Source organism: Barbus barbus (assembly GCF_936440315.1).
Source record: "Barbus barbus genome assembly, chromosome: 27".
Lineage (NCBI taxonomy): Eukaryota > Metazoa > Chordata > Actinopteri > Cypriniformes > Cyprinidae > Barbus > Barbus barbus.
In genome coordinates, this window is record NC_136755.1 from 10,179,548 (window position 1) to 10,194,991 (window position 15,444).

Sequence of the window (15,444 nt, forward strand, 5' to 3'; positions counted from 1 at the left end):
AAATAAAAAACTTACCAACCCTAATTTTTTGAATGATGTTTTATTAAAATGTTTTATTTTTTTCAGCTATGTCACCAAAGTTCGAGTTGAATAAAGATTAAATAACGTCAGTAAAATATGGGTAACAGGGTTGGAAATTTACCATAAATTAAATAGCTAGCACTACAGGGACCAAATTTCTGGTTTATAGTTATTGATAACAAAAAGCAACTAACCAACCAGAAAAAAAAAAACATGGTTGAAACAATATTAATGTAATTAATGCAAAAATTGCCATCCTCCAAATTATCTAATTTCCTGGGTATCAGTTTTATATCTTCCAAAAAGTTACGAGACACCAATTTGTATCCAGATGAAAGTCATTAAACCATAGCAAAGGAGTATCTTTAATATAAGTGGCCAAACAGGGAGGCAGACACAACTGTTTCTTTAAAACGAAGTAATTCTAGACTTGAACCATTTATTTTGTAACAGCCACATTCATGAACAACATGATGGAGCCAACAAGATGTTTTCGGCATGCAAGAAATACTTACAAACAACAGCTCTATGGCATCACTATGACTAAAACTCTCCCAGTCCTCAGTGACGAATGTGCAGTGCTGTACATCTAATCATGTTCAACATGTCTGGAGCTTGTAAACATCAGTCTTGGCATCTCCTCTATCTACACACAGAGCAGGTCAAGCTGGAACGAATTAGGTTTTCTTCATGTATATGTGCCTGCTATTATTGTCATTATTAAAGCAACTTATTACAACAATGTACAGCTAATTTACAATGGACAGGGTCATATATGAATCCTGTGAGAGTAAAACAATGCTTTGACATCTACTAAGACTATAAGATGGTGTTTCCGAACAAATGGATGCCGCGTAGTGGAAAGAAAGTCTAGTTTCTTCTGCCTCCATGACCGGTCTAGTTCACCAGCTTTATATTTAGCCACTATCCACACATTTGACTATGGCAGAAATCTGAGACGTGTGTCAGTCGCAGCTGGAACCCCTCAATGCATGAGACACTATTGGCCGTTTCTTCGAGACGTCACGGTCATGACTATGTTTGACAGATGACAAGACAGAGTAAACAGAGCTGTTGGGTTAGGGGTCCTCAGAAAAAGCTCTGAGAGTGCTGGGAAAGACCTGGTGGTTGTAGTCTGGATCATCACTCAGTCATTTCTTTATATCACTCTTCACCTGGAAGACAATGATGGATGCAAAAGATTTCAAAATGTTCAAAGCAATTCTGAGAGCAAGATCACGATCTGTATGGCCTGCATTCATATTTTCTAGCAAAACTAAATTTGTATCTTTAATAATGTGGGATTGTGGAAATGGGACCTATTGTGTGTGTATATCAGGGGCCAACATCGGTCCTGGAGAGCCACAGTCCTGCAGAGTTTTGCTTCTTCCTAATCAAACACTTAAATAAGCTAATCAAGGTCTGAAGGGTTACAAAAAAAGCTCCAGGCAGGTGAGTTTTAATCAGGCTTCGAGCTGTGCTCTGCAGCACTGTGGCTCTCTAGGGCCAAAGTCTGCCACCCCTGGTGAACATATTCAAATTCTTTGGGAAAAACTTTGAAACTCTCAGGAACAGTATGGAAAAATAGGCCCTAAAACTAATACCGTTTTCTTTCACTGAAATAAAGCTGAAATATTGTCAAATATAAATATTAGATTAAATAAAAAAATAGAAATGCTGTCTCGGCAACTGAAATAAGTTAGTTGTCAAGCACTAAAATAAAATAAAAATAAATTAAAGCAAAATATAATTATTAAAAAATAAATACATAATGACGAAAGCACAAAATTAAACAGAATAAATTAAATGGAAAACAATTTCTAAATGTAAATGTCTAGGGAAAACACAATGAGTTGTATTAGAAACACTTCAAAGTCAAGCACCATTACCTTTTAATTCTTTTTTTTTTTTTTAATGATCTAGAAATATCTATTACTGTACCGTCTTATCACACTGCAAAAAGTGATTATGTTCTTTATTATTTTTGTCTGGTTTTCCACTCCAAATATTTTATCATAAAAAAAAAAAAATCTCTAAATCTCTTCAATTTATTATTGAAATATCAACTCAATTAAAACGCAAAACACGTTTTCATACCCTACCGACAGATATTTGTTGTTGCTGTAAGAATATATTAACTTGTCGGTGTCCCGAGTTTGAATCCAAACTCAAGCAGCTTTCCTGATCCCACCCCATCTCTCTCCCACTTCGCTTCCTGTCAGTTCTGATACGTCCTATCCTGATAAAGCAAAAAAAAAAAAAAAAAATGGATATCTTCATTTTGCATCTAAAGTTTTTGTATCTTGATTTAAGGATATTTGTACTGGAAAATAAGACAAAAATACTGAGGAAAAATTCCCGTGCAACATTTCATGTCATGTCTTGCATCTGTTCTTATTTATAATAGGAAAGATAAAATAAAAAAAACACTGTATGTGATTATTATAATTATTAATAAGAAAACTTTAATCTTTCTCATAATCACGACTTTAAACGGGTGTAGCAGACATCTTTTTGTCCGATTCCAAAAAATTCTTATTCTAGTTTTTTCATTTATACGTTTAGTATTGAAATGTTGTTATATGCATGTGTCAATATTATTTAATTTCTTTATTTTCTTAAATATGTGGGTATATAGTATTTATAGAGTTGTAACTTTTAGTTTTAGTTACTTTTTCTTATTTGTAAGTCGCTTTGGACAAAAGCGTCTGCTAAATGACAAAAGTAAGTAAGTAAAAGTAAAATCACACATCATTTTGAAGGTTTTTAATGGAGAATGTGAAAATAAAAACTAATTTTTCAAATTTGCTCGACACGTTTTGTCAGCACAGGTCACATTATTCTTGGGACGAAGTACGTGTGGAGGCGCTAAATGACAACAACGCATGCGGGATGTTTCAGATGGTATGGCAAGTGTAAACACATGAATCGGATATGGGTCACAATTGAAAGAACGTGTAAAAGAACAGCCAAAAAAATTGGATATAGGCAACATATTGGAATTGAGCATCAAGACCTGAAGTGTAAATGAGGCCTTAGTTTCTTACCTGTTGTGTATACGCTTCCTGCAGCTCTGGTGCCTCCAGCTCCCCCTGTAGGCTGTCTGGGGCAGTAACAGGTCGCACCCCTGCTGTCCTGGCAGCTCGACTCACGGCCTCAGCGAGAGAGAGGTGAGGACCCTCCCCCTGCGCAGTCTGTGAAGGGAGGAAAGCAGTTCTAATTGAACTGTTCATTTTGCATTGGTGATCTCTGGTAGCGTTCTAGTTTTAAGTGAATGTAGTTGGCGCACAGACCTTCCTCCTCTTGGCCGGCATCCCATGCAGATAAGCATCAGACAGAGGCGGCTGTGCTTTCATCTTCCTCTGGGTCAACATGTCATGTCTTATTATGGGTACCCACTCCTGATTAACATATATTTAACACGCATCATTGCTATATACAATATCAGTTGTTATTTTATTTTTGCTGTCAACTTTGAGTTCATTTATGCGTCAGTGTACTACAAAAAGGTGATAAAATAAACATTTAGCAGATACACTAAATCACAACAGACAATGGAGTCTCACAGGTGGAACAGTTGCTGCCCATGGCTCCGCCTCTCCAGTTGACTCCTCCCTGTCTGCGGGTGCCATGGCTACTGCTCCTGGTGTCTCCTCTAACAATGGCCTGCCAAGTGGTTCATCACCATCAGCAGTGTCTCCTGAGGATGCCATGACTTCCTCTGCAGTGGTGGCAGGAGCAGGAGACAGACCCTCTTCCATCTGTAACATATAAAATCACATATTATTATCATGACACAGTTTATAGTGCAGACAAACATCCAGATGTGTTCAAGGCCTAACGGACAGGAAATATACAAAGGACAGTTGCTTATGATGTGTGTGTGTTATAGTTAACTAGACTATATTTTTTTGAAACTTTAACGGCCATTAACTGAAGTTTCAACAGAAATACTAATACTAAAAAAATTACAGAAATAAAAATAAAGCTAAATATTATTATTAATAATAACAACAAAAGTTCTTTTATCCAAAATACAGCAAAAACATAATATAAAATATAAATAAAAAAAGATAAAAAATATAAATAAAAATATTTAAAAAAAAACAATTTAAAAAAACATTTCTATTTGATTATATTTTAAAATTCAATTTATACTGTGTTGGAATTTTCATTCTAATATGCTGATTTGCTGCTCAAATTTATTATTATACAATTTTATTATATTTTCTATTTCGGATAAATGCTGTTCTCTTGAATTTTATTTTTTTCTCCTGACACTGAATACTGGAGTAATGATGCTGAAAATTCAGCTTTGCCAGCACAGGAATAAATTGCATTTTACAATATATTAAAATAGAAAACAGCTATTTTATATTGTAATAATCACAATATTACTTTTTTGCTGTATTTTGGATCAAATAAATACAGCCATGGTGAGAAAAAGAGACGTCTTTTAGAAATAATAATTCTTCTATGCACCAGTAAACTAGACTCAATCTCGTTCAGTTAAAACGTACCTCAACACTCATGTTATCTGATTGCTGGCTTGCATGTGCATTTGACTCCGTTCTTTGAGACTCGCTCTGTACATGAAAAACATAATAGAAGCATATTAATTTCTGTATTCTGTGGCTCAGTTTGGGAGCGAATCCTGATGAGAGGGCGAATACCTGCGTATAGATGACGTAATGCTGGATCTGGTCTTCAGTGACTGGATTGTGCTCTAAAATCACATGCAGTCTCATGGACATCATACTGGTCAACCAGTTCACCAGACTGGGGTTCACTTCAGCTGACATTCTCCTCTGAGTGAGGAGTTAAACATGAACGTGTCAAAAGAGGCATTCAGTGCAACACCAAACAACCTTCATGAGGATGAATCAATGAATCTTACAATTCGGTGGTTGATGACAGTGGTTAAAGCTCTTTGCTCTCCTCTTAAGCAGTAGAGATTGAGAGCCAAACACTCAAACAGACCCTGGGTGCACATATACAGCAAGCGCTGGCCAAATGTGTTATCTGGAGAGACACAAGAAACAGCGTAATTGTTAAAAATATTACAAATAGTTTTCATTTTAAATAAAGCTGAATAAAATCATTTTTGAAAAAGCACAAAGTAAATAATCTAAAGTACAAAAATTATTAAAACTAAAATAAAATTCTATAAAAAAACAGCAATATAATAAAATGACACTGAAGAAGTCCACAGAAAAGAGATCTTTTTTTGTTTTTTTTAATGTTACAGATTGCCAAGATCCATTTGCCCTTTGTATCATATCTTTTGAATATATGATTCAATTGATTAATGTAAAAATGTCCCCAATAAGGAATAAAGTCAAGAAATTTGAATACTGGAGCGAGAGCAGTTTTTGGGTCTGTGTTTGTGTGGATAGTACGGTGGTCACCTGTACAGCGCAGAATGTGAGTAGCCATGCGAGTGAATTGTTGTCTCAGGAAGGATATGTTAGTCTGGATGATGTCCACTCCCTCGCGAACAGTCACAGTGGACTGAAACAGATCCAGCACAGAGACTATCAGCTAGCGTGCATGATGAACAGATGGTACAGGATAAATCAGGTGCAAAAAGACTTACAAAACTCTCTGCAATGTACTCCTCTATTCCATTGATCAGATCCTCAGCAGCACTCTTAACAACAAAAACCATACCATTATTATCATTACCACACATTAGTACAGTGCCAGTTTTTACATTTAGTCATTTAGCAGATGCTTTTATCCAAAGCGGACAAAAAAATCAATCAAATCAACAAAAGAGCAATAAAATGCAAGTGCTATGACAAGTCTCGGCTAGCCTTACGCAGTACACATAGCAAGGACTTTTTTTTTCTTATTTTTTTTAAGAAAACAAGTAGTTAGAAAGTGAAGAGAAATACAGTGCAAGTGTTAGCGGGTCAAGTGTTTATTTTATTTTTTATATTATTATTGTTTATTTAATATTTTCATATATAATATATTTTCATTATTCATTTCATTGTTCTTTTGAAGTGTCCATTTCAATGAATCAGTGAATCAAAAAACACTGAATAAACGATTTGTTTGCATCATGATTCATGACTCCAAAATGTAAAAAAAAATAAGTCCCTGTTAGGGGTGTGTAATGGTGTTAATTTCGTTAATAAAAACTATGACGAAAAATGTTTGTTGACTAGCTTTTTTCCCTTGACTAAAACGAGACAACAATAAGGTCAATAAATGATAACTGTGATCATATCAGCATGCAATATCGTTGACGATACAATACGAGACTAAAACGCATAAAAAAAAAAAAAAAAAAAAGAGAAAATATTATTGCGTACTGCTGTTCTACGTAAGCTTTCATGTGTGTGGTTGCCAGCTATCAAGACAGCAAGTCCCAGAATCAAAGCCTCTCTGTTGAAAGGATACATTTTCTGTTTTGCTAAATTTTAGCAATCTGGCAACCATGTGCATGCACTTGCTCTTCATTGCAAAAGTGCCAAAGATTATCTGAAAACACCAGCAAACAAGTAAGCTGAAGTTTAGTGATCTCCATGTGAGATATTCTGCTTAAATTAAATTTCATTCAGCCATTCTGTGTCATTCAGCCGGTCTGTGTTCTGTCATGAGATCTCAACTATTTTGTTTACGATTGTGGTTTCTGAATAAATGTACCTACGCATCCACTGTTGTTTTAATAGAGAAACATTATTGCAGTTTGGAATAATTGTAATTACTTTTCAAAATCTCATGGTTGTTTTCATAATGTAGACAGAGAGAGTGCATAAGTCTTTGATATAAAGTTTTATAATACGTAGCTCAGACTCACAGCTATGTTGGCATCAGTGGGCTCTCGGCCTTGCAGATAGTGCTCAGTGAAGAAGGCCGTGAGCTGGGACTGGATGCGGCTCAGAGGCTGAGGATTACCATGTAGTAGCAGAACCATGTCTACCATTGAGAAGCTCTGACACACCAGAGACAGCAGATCTCCAAAGAACCCTGCCAAACAAACACAGACAGTGAGTCAGTACAAGTACATCAAATGCAACTTTGAGTTGAGCCAATGAAACACAGAAACTGACCCACTGCATCTCCAGTTCCAGGAGTGAAGAGGTTGCTGGTCTGGGAAAGTCTCTGAATAAACTGGGCGATGCTCTCAGTGTTGCCTTGACCAGCACCCAGAGAGCCCATCATTGTGGACAGGACGCCCTGCACGATACCTGTGAAAAGTTCAGGGCTGAGGTTCTCTCCACCTCCACTGGGAGGCTGAGGGGCAGTAGTGTGGGCAGCTCCTGAAGGGGCAGAGGGTGTGGCTTGTGAGGGTGGAGGCTGCTGGTTTGGTGGAGGAAACACAGGCTGGCTGGACTGCAAAGAAAACCGGACGTTCAAATGAAAACATTTGGTAAAATCAAGCCCATTTGCTTAGAAAGGCACCAACCTGAATGAACTCGGACAGGCCCTGGATAAATGCAGGGACACCTGGAACAGTCACTGTAATGGAGGGAGGACCTCCAGACACCCCTCCACCAGCTCCAGCAACTCCTCCCAAAAGTGAGCCCAGCAGCTGAGCTAGGTTAACCCCTAGGCCACCCTCCTGGGACTGACCCACGGACGCCGTGCTGGTGGTGTGGGTGGACGTCTGACCGGATGTGTTAGCAAAGGATGGAGGAGCAGTGGAGGAGGAGATAGAGGAGGAGGAAGGGGTAGCTGTGGAGGTAGAGAAAGAGAAGGAATGGGATGATGAGGTAGTGGACGTCTGGTCGCCTGATGATGAAAAACATGGAATATTTATAAGATGTGTGATGTTGGATCTTGAACAGGAACTGAATAGGTAAGGACCACTCACCTGTGTGCAATGGCATCAAAAGCTGCCCTACCAAACCACTGACCATCTGTGTGAGAGGAGAGGACGTCATAGGGTTTCCCTTGATTGAAGAACAAAAATGAGTTTTTTGCGAAGAGATTAGATATGGTAAATGGTAAAACTATCACATCACATCACTGAAATGTAAGCTTTTTAAAAAAAAAATATTTGAGCATTAGAAACGACATTAATGGGAGAGTTCATGTCAGATTTTGTTACTGATTTGAAACATGTAATTTAAATATGAATATGGCAAGCAGTTTTTGAGATTTCAGGATTTTCCAGGTGTTGCAAATATGGCCACCGACTTTCCTTGAAAGGGACTTTGGTTTTATGTCGCTCCAAAACAAAATAATGTATCTTAAATGTTCATACTTGGTTAGTCTGTTGTCCTGCTGAGGGGGGCACTGTTGCCCGCAGGTTGATGGTGCTCATGGGTTGGGGGATGCGTGGTGATAAGGTGGGCCGTGTAATGATCACTCTGGCCTGAGGTGGCGGAGGAGCTGGGCTGTCTGCATTCTGGGCACCTGTGCCTGCAGTGCCTTGCTGCTGCCCCTGGTGTCCGGCAGAGGCTGCGTTTGCCATGGCGACAGCCTGCTGGGAGATCTGATGCATGATGACCTGCATGAACTCCGGTGGCAGTCCTGGTACATGGATGGGTGCTGTGGTGCCTTCAGAGAACAGACGCACAAAATTCAGTGAAAAGTGACTACTAACACTGCTGGAAAATGAAACCGCTGCAAGGGCTGAATTTTACACACAAGACTACAAACAACAGCTTTGTTGCATCCCAATGCAAAAATAGTACTTTAACACCACTCAAATGAACAATTCTGTCATCATTTACTCACATGATGTTCCAAACCTGTATGACTCGTTTTCTTCCACTGAACACTAAAAAAGGAATTTTGAAGAACGTCCAGAGAAGTGTTGATATCATAAATTAAAAAACACTTTTGGTAATTAAAATTCATTTTAATTTGAAGTACTAAATGATCATTAACTAAAATAAAAACTATATCAAAAACTAAATAGAATTAACAAAACCATATAAACTATTACTAATTGAAAATATAAAAATAAATCCTAATTAAAAAAAAAAAAAAAAACTACAAAAAAAAAACATACTATAATAGTTGTGTGCTGTGTATATTTGTATGAATATAAAAATACACACATACATATTTAAGAAATATTGTGCGTCTCCAATAAACATTTGAATAAGTCTATATCTAATAAACATTTAATTCCACAAACCTCACTAACTTTAACCATAAATCTATTGCCGTCAATACAATGTTTGCAGTTAGTCTTCCAAAAAAAATTTGATGATGTCCAGATCTGTTTAGCCTCAGTCCCCCTTTTAATTTGTTGAATGGAAAAAATGCACTGTAGAAATTCTGCAAATATTTATTGTTTTGTGTTCAGTGTAAAACAGTAAGTCAAACTGGTTTTGAACGACATGAGGGCATGTAAATGACGATAAAGCGTAACTTTTTGAGTGAATTTTTTTCTTTCAGATACTAATCACATGTTAATGTTGGCACGGCCGGTTACTGACTATAGAGAGAGGTGTAAACTAACCAGTCTCTCCAGCAGCGCTGGGGTTCTGTTGCCTTGGGCCCTGCACTCCACTGTCTGAATCTGCTGCACAGAAATGCACAGATCAGTGGTCGGCAGTTACACTACAGCTACCCATTCCAGGTCTCAAAATTCCTTTTTTGAAAGCAACTATTTTAAATTGTAAAAACATATCATGATGAAGAAAAGTGTTTGGAACATTCTGAAGTGTAGCAGACCAGGAATGGGCAGCATGGCTAAAACACAGTACTAAGAACACTGGGTTTCTGATTGGGTGCGTTGGTGACATACATACCATCCAGGTTCATCTGCATCATGACCACTGGCTCCATGGTCTGGTGAGTGATTCTGATCACTCTTGGAGTCCCCTGACTGTGACCCGTCTGTTGACTGGCTCCATTTGGTGGAGGAGGAGGTGCCTGACCCTGAGGCTCTGATTGGTTGCTGGGCTGTGAGGTTTGGGCCTGACCCTCGCTTGTCTGTCTGCTGTTTGCCATCATGGTCACAGTGGAGCCCAGGTTCATCTAGAAGATGACATATTTTGATGCTGACTGTTTGATACTAATAGTATGAAAGTAGTTTTGTATGTACAGTTGGTTAACTCACTGGAATGGGAATATGGGGCGGTCCACTCTGCAGTACAACAGGGGAGGTGTAGTGAGACATGGGTCGCACCACATGTAAGTGGCGGGGTGGCTGAGCTGATAAATTGCATCGGAAGTCACTCAGAGCCACCAATGTGTTGCCAAGGAGATGGAGTGACTCTCCAATCAAATTGAGAGTGTGCTGATCCTCCTCTCGTTCTTGAGTCTGTCCGAGAAACCAATTTTCAGAAAATGAACATTGCCATACTTATAGTGCATATGACAATTATGTAACATTAACCTATCTAGGGCATACATTGTTATTGTAGTCAGCGGAACTGGCCGCTCCAAGGATGGAATGTGTTCTCTCCATGAATGGAAGAAGGCGCTCCTCCACCCTTCGCACCTCTGACAGAACCTCCACCAGCTCTAAAGGGCTGGGGTGACTGTTGAGACATGGAAAGAAGTTACACTTGTACATGTAAAAAAAAATAAAAAAAAATGTAATGGGCCAAAGACATGATGATACACCAACGTTCAAAATTTAGGGACAACATCTTTTTTTTTTTTTGCTTTTATTCAGCAATCACACATCAAATTCAGCAAGGACACATATTAAAAGTGACAGTAAAAACTTTGATAATGTTATGAAATATCTATTTCAAATAAATGCTGTTCTTTTTAACTTTATATTCAGCAAAAAATCCTGAAAAAAATGTATCATGGTTTCCATACTGAACTGTTTTCAAGACTGAATATATTTCCTGAGTAGGAAAATTACAATGATATTTTTTTAAAGTATATTAAAATGTAATAATAATATTCCACAATATTAGTGATTTACTGTACTTTTTATCAACTAAATGCGGCTGCCTTATTGATCAAAAGACTTCATTCGAAAATATGAAAACTGACCTCAAACTTTGTATGATAGTGTATATCACATCAATTGATCTTTTTATGACAACGCAAGGTTCAGGTTATAAAAACGTCAATGTCTCCCCCAAAATAATGACATTACCAATAATAATGATATTTAAAAAAAATACTTATCTTGAAAAATATTGAAATTATTAAGATGTGTACATTCACATGTATTCAAGGTTTAAGGAAAATACATCGACTTTGGTTAATTTGCTCTTAATTTAGATCAGGTAATAATGTTGTTAATAACGTTCAGTTTCTTGCACGGTCTAAGCGTTTCACTTCATAAGATATAATACATCGTCAGGAGCCACGGTTATTTAATTGTATTGCTTGCATAAGTGTTTGTTTTTTAACTCTCAAAGTGGCAAGGTTTGACTCACCAAGGACAATGGTTTTAGCTAAAAATCTTTTTTACTGTTCTACTGGGAAAAAAAAAAAAGTCACCTACTGTACCAGGATGGCCTGAGCGTGAGTAAATTAAGAGTATTTTTTTATTTTTGGGTGAACTATTCCTTTAATGGTTACACCACTAGACATTTTTAAAGCCATTAAATCTAAATATTCTTGAAAATTGTAGACAATTTTTATACCTAGATTGTTAAAAGCTTTTTCCTTATCATGGACAATTTTTTGTCCTAGACCCTAATATTTTCTCTTACTTGGGTCCAGAGTGAGTTGCTCCTTCTGTCTGAGATGCTGAGGATGAGGAGGAGGGTGGAGGTGGGGAGCTCTCCATTGGCTGTCCTGGGAATGATGATGATGATGATGTCTGAGGATGTGGTGTCTCTTGCTGAGATGACGGTTCACTTGATTGCCCCTGAAACAAAAAGTTCAAGTTACTTTTACCTGAAAATATGCATCAAGCCAAATTACTTTTTATATATAATTAAGAAATCCAAAAAGATTGTTTCATTTGTTGGATGTAAATATCTGTTCTGCACCTCAAGTCTGTGGATTAAAGCCTGTGTCTCTCGCAGCAAGCTTTCAGCCAGCTGGAGCCTCATCCTGGGCTCGCTCTGCACTGATTGGTCCATGTTGATATGGACATCCAGAGAGCCACTGCTCTGTGAGAGAGGAAATAAATAGACGTGTCCTGAGATAACTTTTCATTTTAAACAACAGACTGTGGCCAGACAAAGCATAAGTGCTTCTAATACAAACATTCAGTACACTGCTTATAATGTTCATAACTATGTAAAGATGATTGGTGAAGTTAAAGGACGCAAGGAAGACTCACTCCTGTGCTGGTGCTCACTCTGACATTACGCCCCATTTCTCCAACACCAGTCAACATCTGCTGCACTGACATCTAGAGGGGTGAAATTTAAATATCTTTTAATAACAAGACCCCTAACACATGTATTACAGTGGCTATTTGAGGTTAAGCAGTCACATAGCCTATTGCAAACATGTGTCTCTTCACATTAGGAAAGCACTGTAACCTGTATTTGCTGTGGGTCCATGATGTTCACAGGCAGGTTAAAAGTGCCCAGCATGACATAGTTGTTGGCATTACGGTCATGTGGAGTTCCTGGAAAAGTAGAGGATTGAGAGGAGGTGGATCCTCCATCCGTTGCACCTGAGGAGCCAGAAACTCCACCTCCTCCACCCCCAGACTGACCGCTCTGAGGAGGTGCTCTCTCCACAAGATGAATGACTTTCCTATCAACATCTGAAATAAAGCAAAGATGTTTTTTATCATTAAAATCCACAAATAAAAACCGGATCTCATTTATTTAGTCTTAAAAAAAAGTATTTTAAAATCTGACCAGATAAAAAGGGCTGCACGATAATGATTAAAATGATAATGATTGTTTTGCTCAAAAATTATAAATCACAATTATTAATCATAATTGCTCAAGAAATTTATTTTTACATTTCATCAGAATTATTAAGAATTACATAAAACTTCTACTATTCCTGCCATAGAAAAATATGGTCAAAAATAGGAGTAGTATGCTGCTCCGAATTCAGCAAAAGTCACTCGTTCAGTTCCTGAATGAATCTGTGTTTTGAACAAACCGGTTGAGTGAATGTTCCAATGACTCACTAAGAAAAACAGTCCCTTGTCACCACCTTCTGGCTGGAATGCACCAAAAACTGACATGCAGAATCATATGCAAACAGTTAACAGTTCCAGTGCGAAAAAAACAGACATGGAGAAGTGACTCACTGTATTCTGTGAGTGTCCTCTCATCCTGCAGCACTTTACCCTGGTAGATCAACCTCTGCTTATCCACCGGGATTTCAACGGCAGAAGCAATGTGCTCTTTAAACTGCTTCACTGTCCACTGAGAGAAAGTATGAGAGGTGACAATCAGATTACGAAGGCAACCCTAATTGCTTAATCGATTTAAAGCCTTTCAATATAACGGTCTGGGTTATACTTTGTTAAATGAGCTAGTTGGGTTACATACAGAGAATAATCTTAACACAAACAAAATCCTCACAAATTGTTTTTGTCTACGACTGATAATATTGTAAAGCACACAGAAACACACCTCTCCCCTGACAGTGAACGTCCTGCTCTGGGAATCCAGAGTTTTCACGGTCACCTCTATGGCTCCTGGTTCCTCCATGACTCCCAAGTTTCTAAGAATGCTTCCAAAAATGATTACAAGGGCTAATGTTAGCAATTAACCTCTATGAATCATATCATCTACACTGCTAGTGAAAAAATCAGATCTCATTGTAATCAAAGAAGCTGACTGCTAGTTGTACCGTGTATTATGAAGCCTTATAAATATCATACACTTGCAGTGCAGCTTCAGTAATTATAACAGGAACGTCTCGTTTTGTCTCCATAGTAACGTTGGGCGTTACTAACACTGTAAATGCTAACAGTACAGATAGCGGACATCGTAACACATATATAATAAACATAAGCCATATTTTAATACAGTGTATAAACAAAATAGCGACGCCTATTATTATAAACACAAGCGGCCATACATAATTGTTACTGTTCAAGACCATTACGTTACTATATTATGTTAACTATACCAGGCTAACAACAGTCAAAGCGATTCGGTTGTGCATTCTAGAAAACAACTAACGTTACATATGAATAACAGCAGAGTATATATAGGTTAGAAATGCCAAGGACTAAACACCTTACTTTTAAGGGATAACTGTGGCAGCTCGGCGATTTAGTGTTTAATTGTAATTTTATCCCACACAACAGCTATAGGGCCATGCTAGCTAAGCAGCTAGCTAATCCCAAACGTTGCTTTGCCAGGAAGTGATGTCACGTTCTGCGACTAAATTGCGATTTCAAAATAAAACTGCATTTATAGCCAAGAAATTGGCGACAAATCTAAATCCGAAAATTTATATATTTGTTTGTTCCGTTTATTGTACAACCTGGTTTGTTGTCATTTATAAATGTTGTTATAATTTACTCCTAAACGTTGACAAAGGCTAACAAAATTCATCAGATATACAGAAAAAACTAATTCCACCGCCAACCGATTGACAAGCGTGAATGAGTTTATCACCAGTAAAGGAGAGATACTGCTGGTGCAAGTTACTTACTCTCTTTCTCAACAACTGGGGAGATAGATTTCTTAATTTGTCCCTGCGGTTTTAGGAAAATCAATTACATTTTAGAAGATTAACGTTAATCTCCAGACAATGCAAGGGACATCAAGAACTGTTTTGTATTGTATTCCGCTGATGGGCGGGGCTAACGTGCAAGTTGTAATGCTATTGGCTCAAACTCACCTTTGTTTTGCTTTCAGCAAATCCCTGTGGGCGAACGCAGTATTAATATTCATGAGTCCATAAGCCTTACAATAGCAATCTACCCGAGTTAAAACGTGATTAGAAATCAAGACTATTGTGTATAATGTTGTTCAGATGATAAAAACATTTAATATTTATGTAAACTCATTTTTATTTACTTGCATATTTCAGAAACCCTGAATGACCAAAAATGTCTCAAGCACCACTACAAGCATATATTTCTCTAGGGTCTGTGAACAATAGGTAGGCCTACTTGCATTCATACATGGTCGCAAAACCAGCACACCAGACCAGACTAACCTTTCTGTTAGACCAGCAAACCAGTTTAGGTTGGTTGAAGTCAGCAGGGTTGTAAAATGAGTGAGATGAGGCAGGCAGAAAGAGTTAGCTTAGGTTGAGTGTATCAATTTGTTGGGAAATTGCATGTGAAATGAATGTCCCTGATGGAACGTCTACATTTATGCAATTCTCCCATCCCATTCAAATGTGCTACAGCCCTGCTGTCATGACAACAGCATTTATCATGACATCACCTCCCTAGAGTGACTCATACTCAGGTCTGCATAAAAAAATGAAATATTTGTGTGCATGACAATTAGAGTGAGAAAAGGAGAGAAATTGATGAGTTTGTCTGGCAGCATTTGCCTAATCAGTAAGCACGACAAACAACACATGATTCAGTAGACATCCACATATTTAATTCTCTATGTAACAAAAATAATTACACATCTTTGTTCCAGGAGC

General features: G+C 37.7%; 1 protein-coding gene across 10 annotated transcripts; it reads right to left on the bottom strand.

The window, feature by feature from the left end:
- Positions 1-344: 344 nt before the first annotated feature.
- LOC306847582 (large proline-rich protein BAG6-like) lies at positions 345-14,637 on the bottom strand. 10 transcript variants are annotated; one of them, XR_013782161.1, is made up of 26 exons: positions 14,491-14,630; positions 13,458-13,557; positions 13,130-13,247; positions 12,399-12,628; positions 12,194-12,265; positions 11,898-12,020; positions 11,616-11,773; positions 10,346-10,475; positions 10,052-10,255; positions 9,741-9,969; positions 9,449-9,508; positions 8,240-8,535; positions 7,847-7,925; positions 7,439-7,764; positions 7,083-7,365; positions 6,830-6,999; positions 5,618-5,671; positions 5,430-5,532; positions 4,919-5,043; positions 4,695-4,829; positions 4,542-4,607; positions 3,588-3,782; positions 3,315-3,422; positions 3,069-3,215; positions 2,124-2,260; positions 345-1,196 (listed from the first exon to the last, which is right to left on the bottom strand). XR_013782161.1 is itself a non-coding variant. In XM_079381607.1 (25 exons), exons 2-25 carry the CDS (start codon positions 13,533-13,535, stop codon positions 1,173-1,175), a joined length of 3,513 nt encoding a protein of 1,170 aa, XP_079237733.1. In that variant the 5' UTR covers positions 13,536-13,557; positions 14,491-14,637; the 3' UTR covers positions 432-1,172. The 10 variants fall into 10 exon arrangements, 6 of the variants coding, with proteins under 6 accessions (XP_079237735.1, XP_079237733.1, XP_079237731.1 ...); XR_013782162.1 differs by lacking the exon at positions 14,491-14,630 and adding an exon at positions 14,075-14,214; XR_013782164.1 differs by lacking the exon at positions 14,491-14,630 and adding an exon at positions 14,075-14,201 and having other exon boundaries at positions 9,449-9,511.
- Positions 14,638-15,444: the final 807 nt, after the last annotated feature.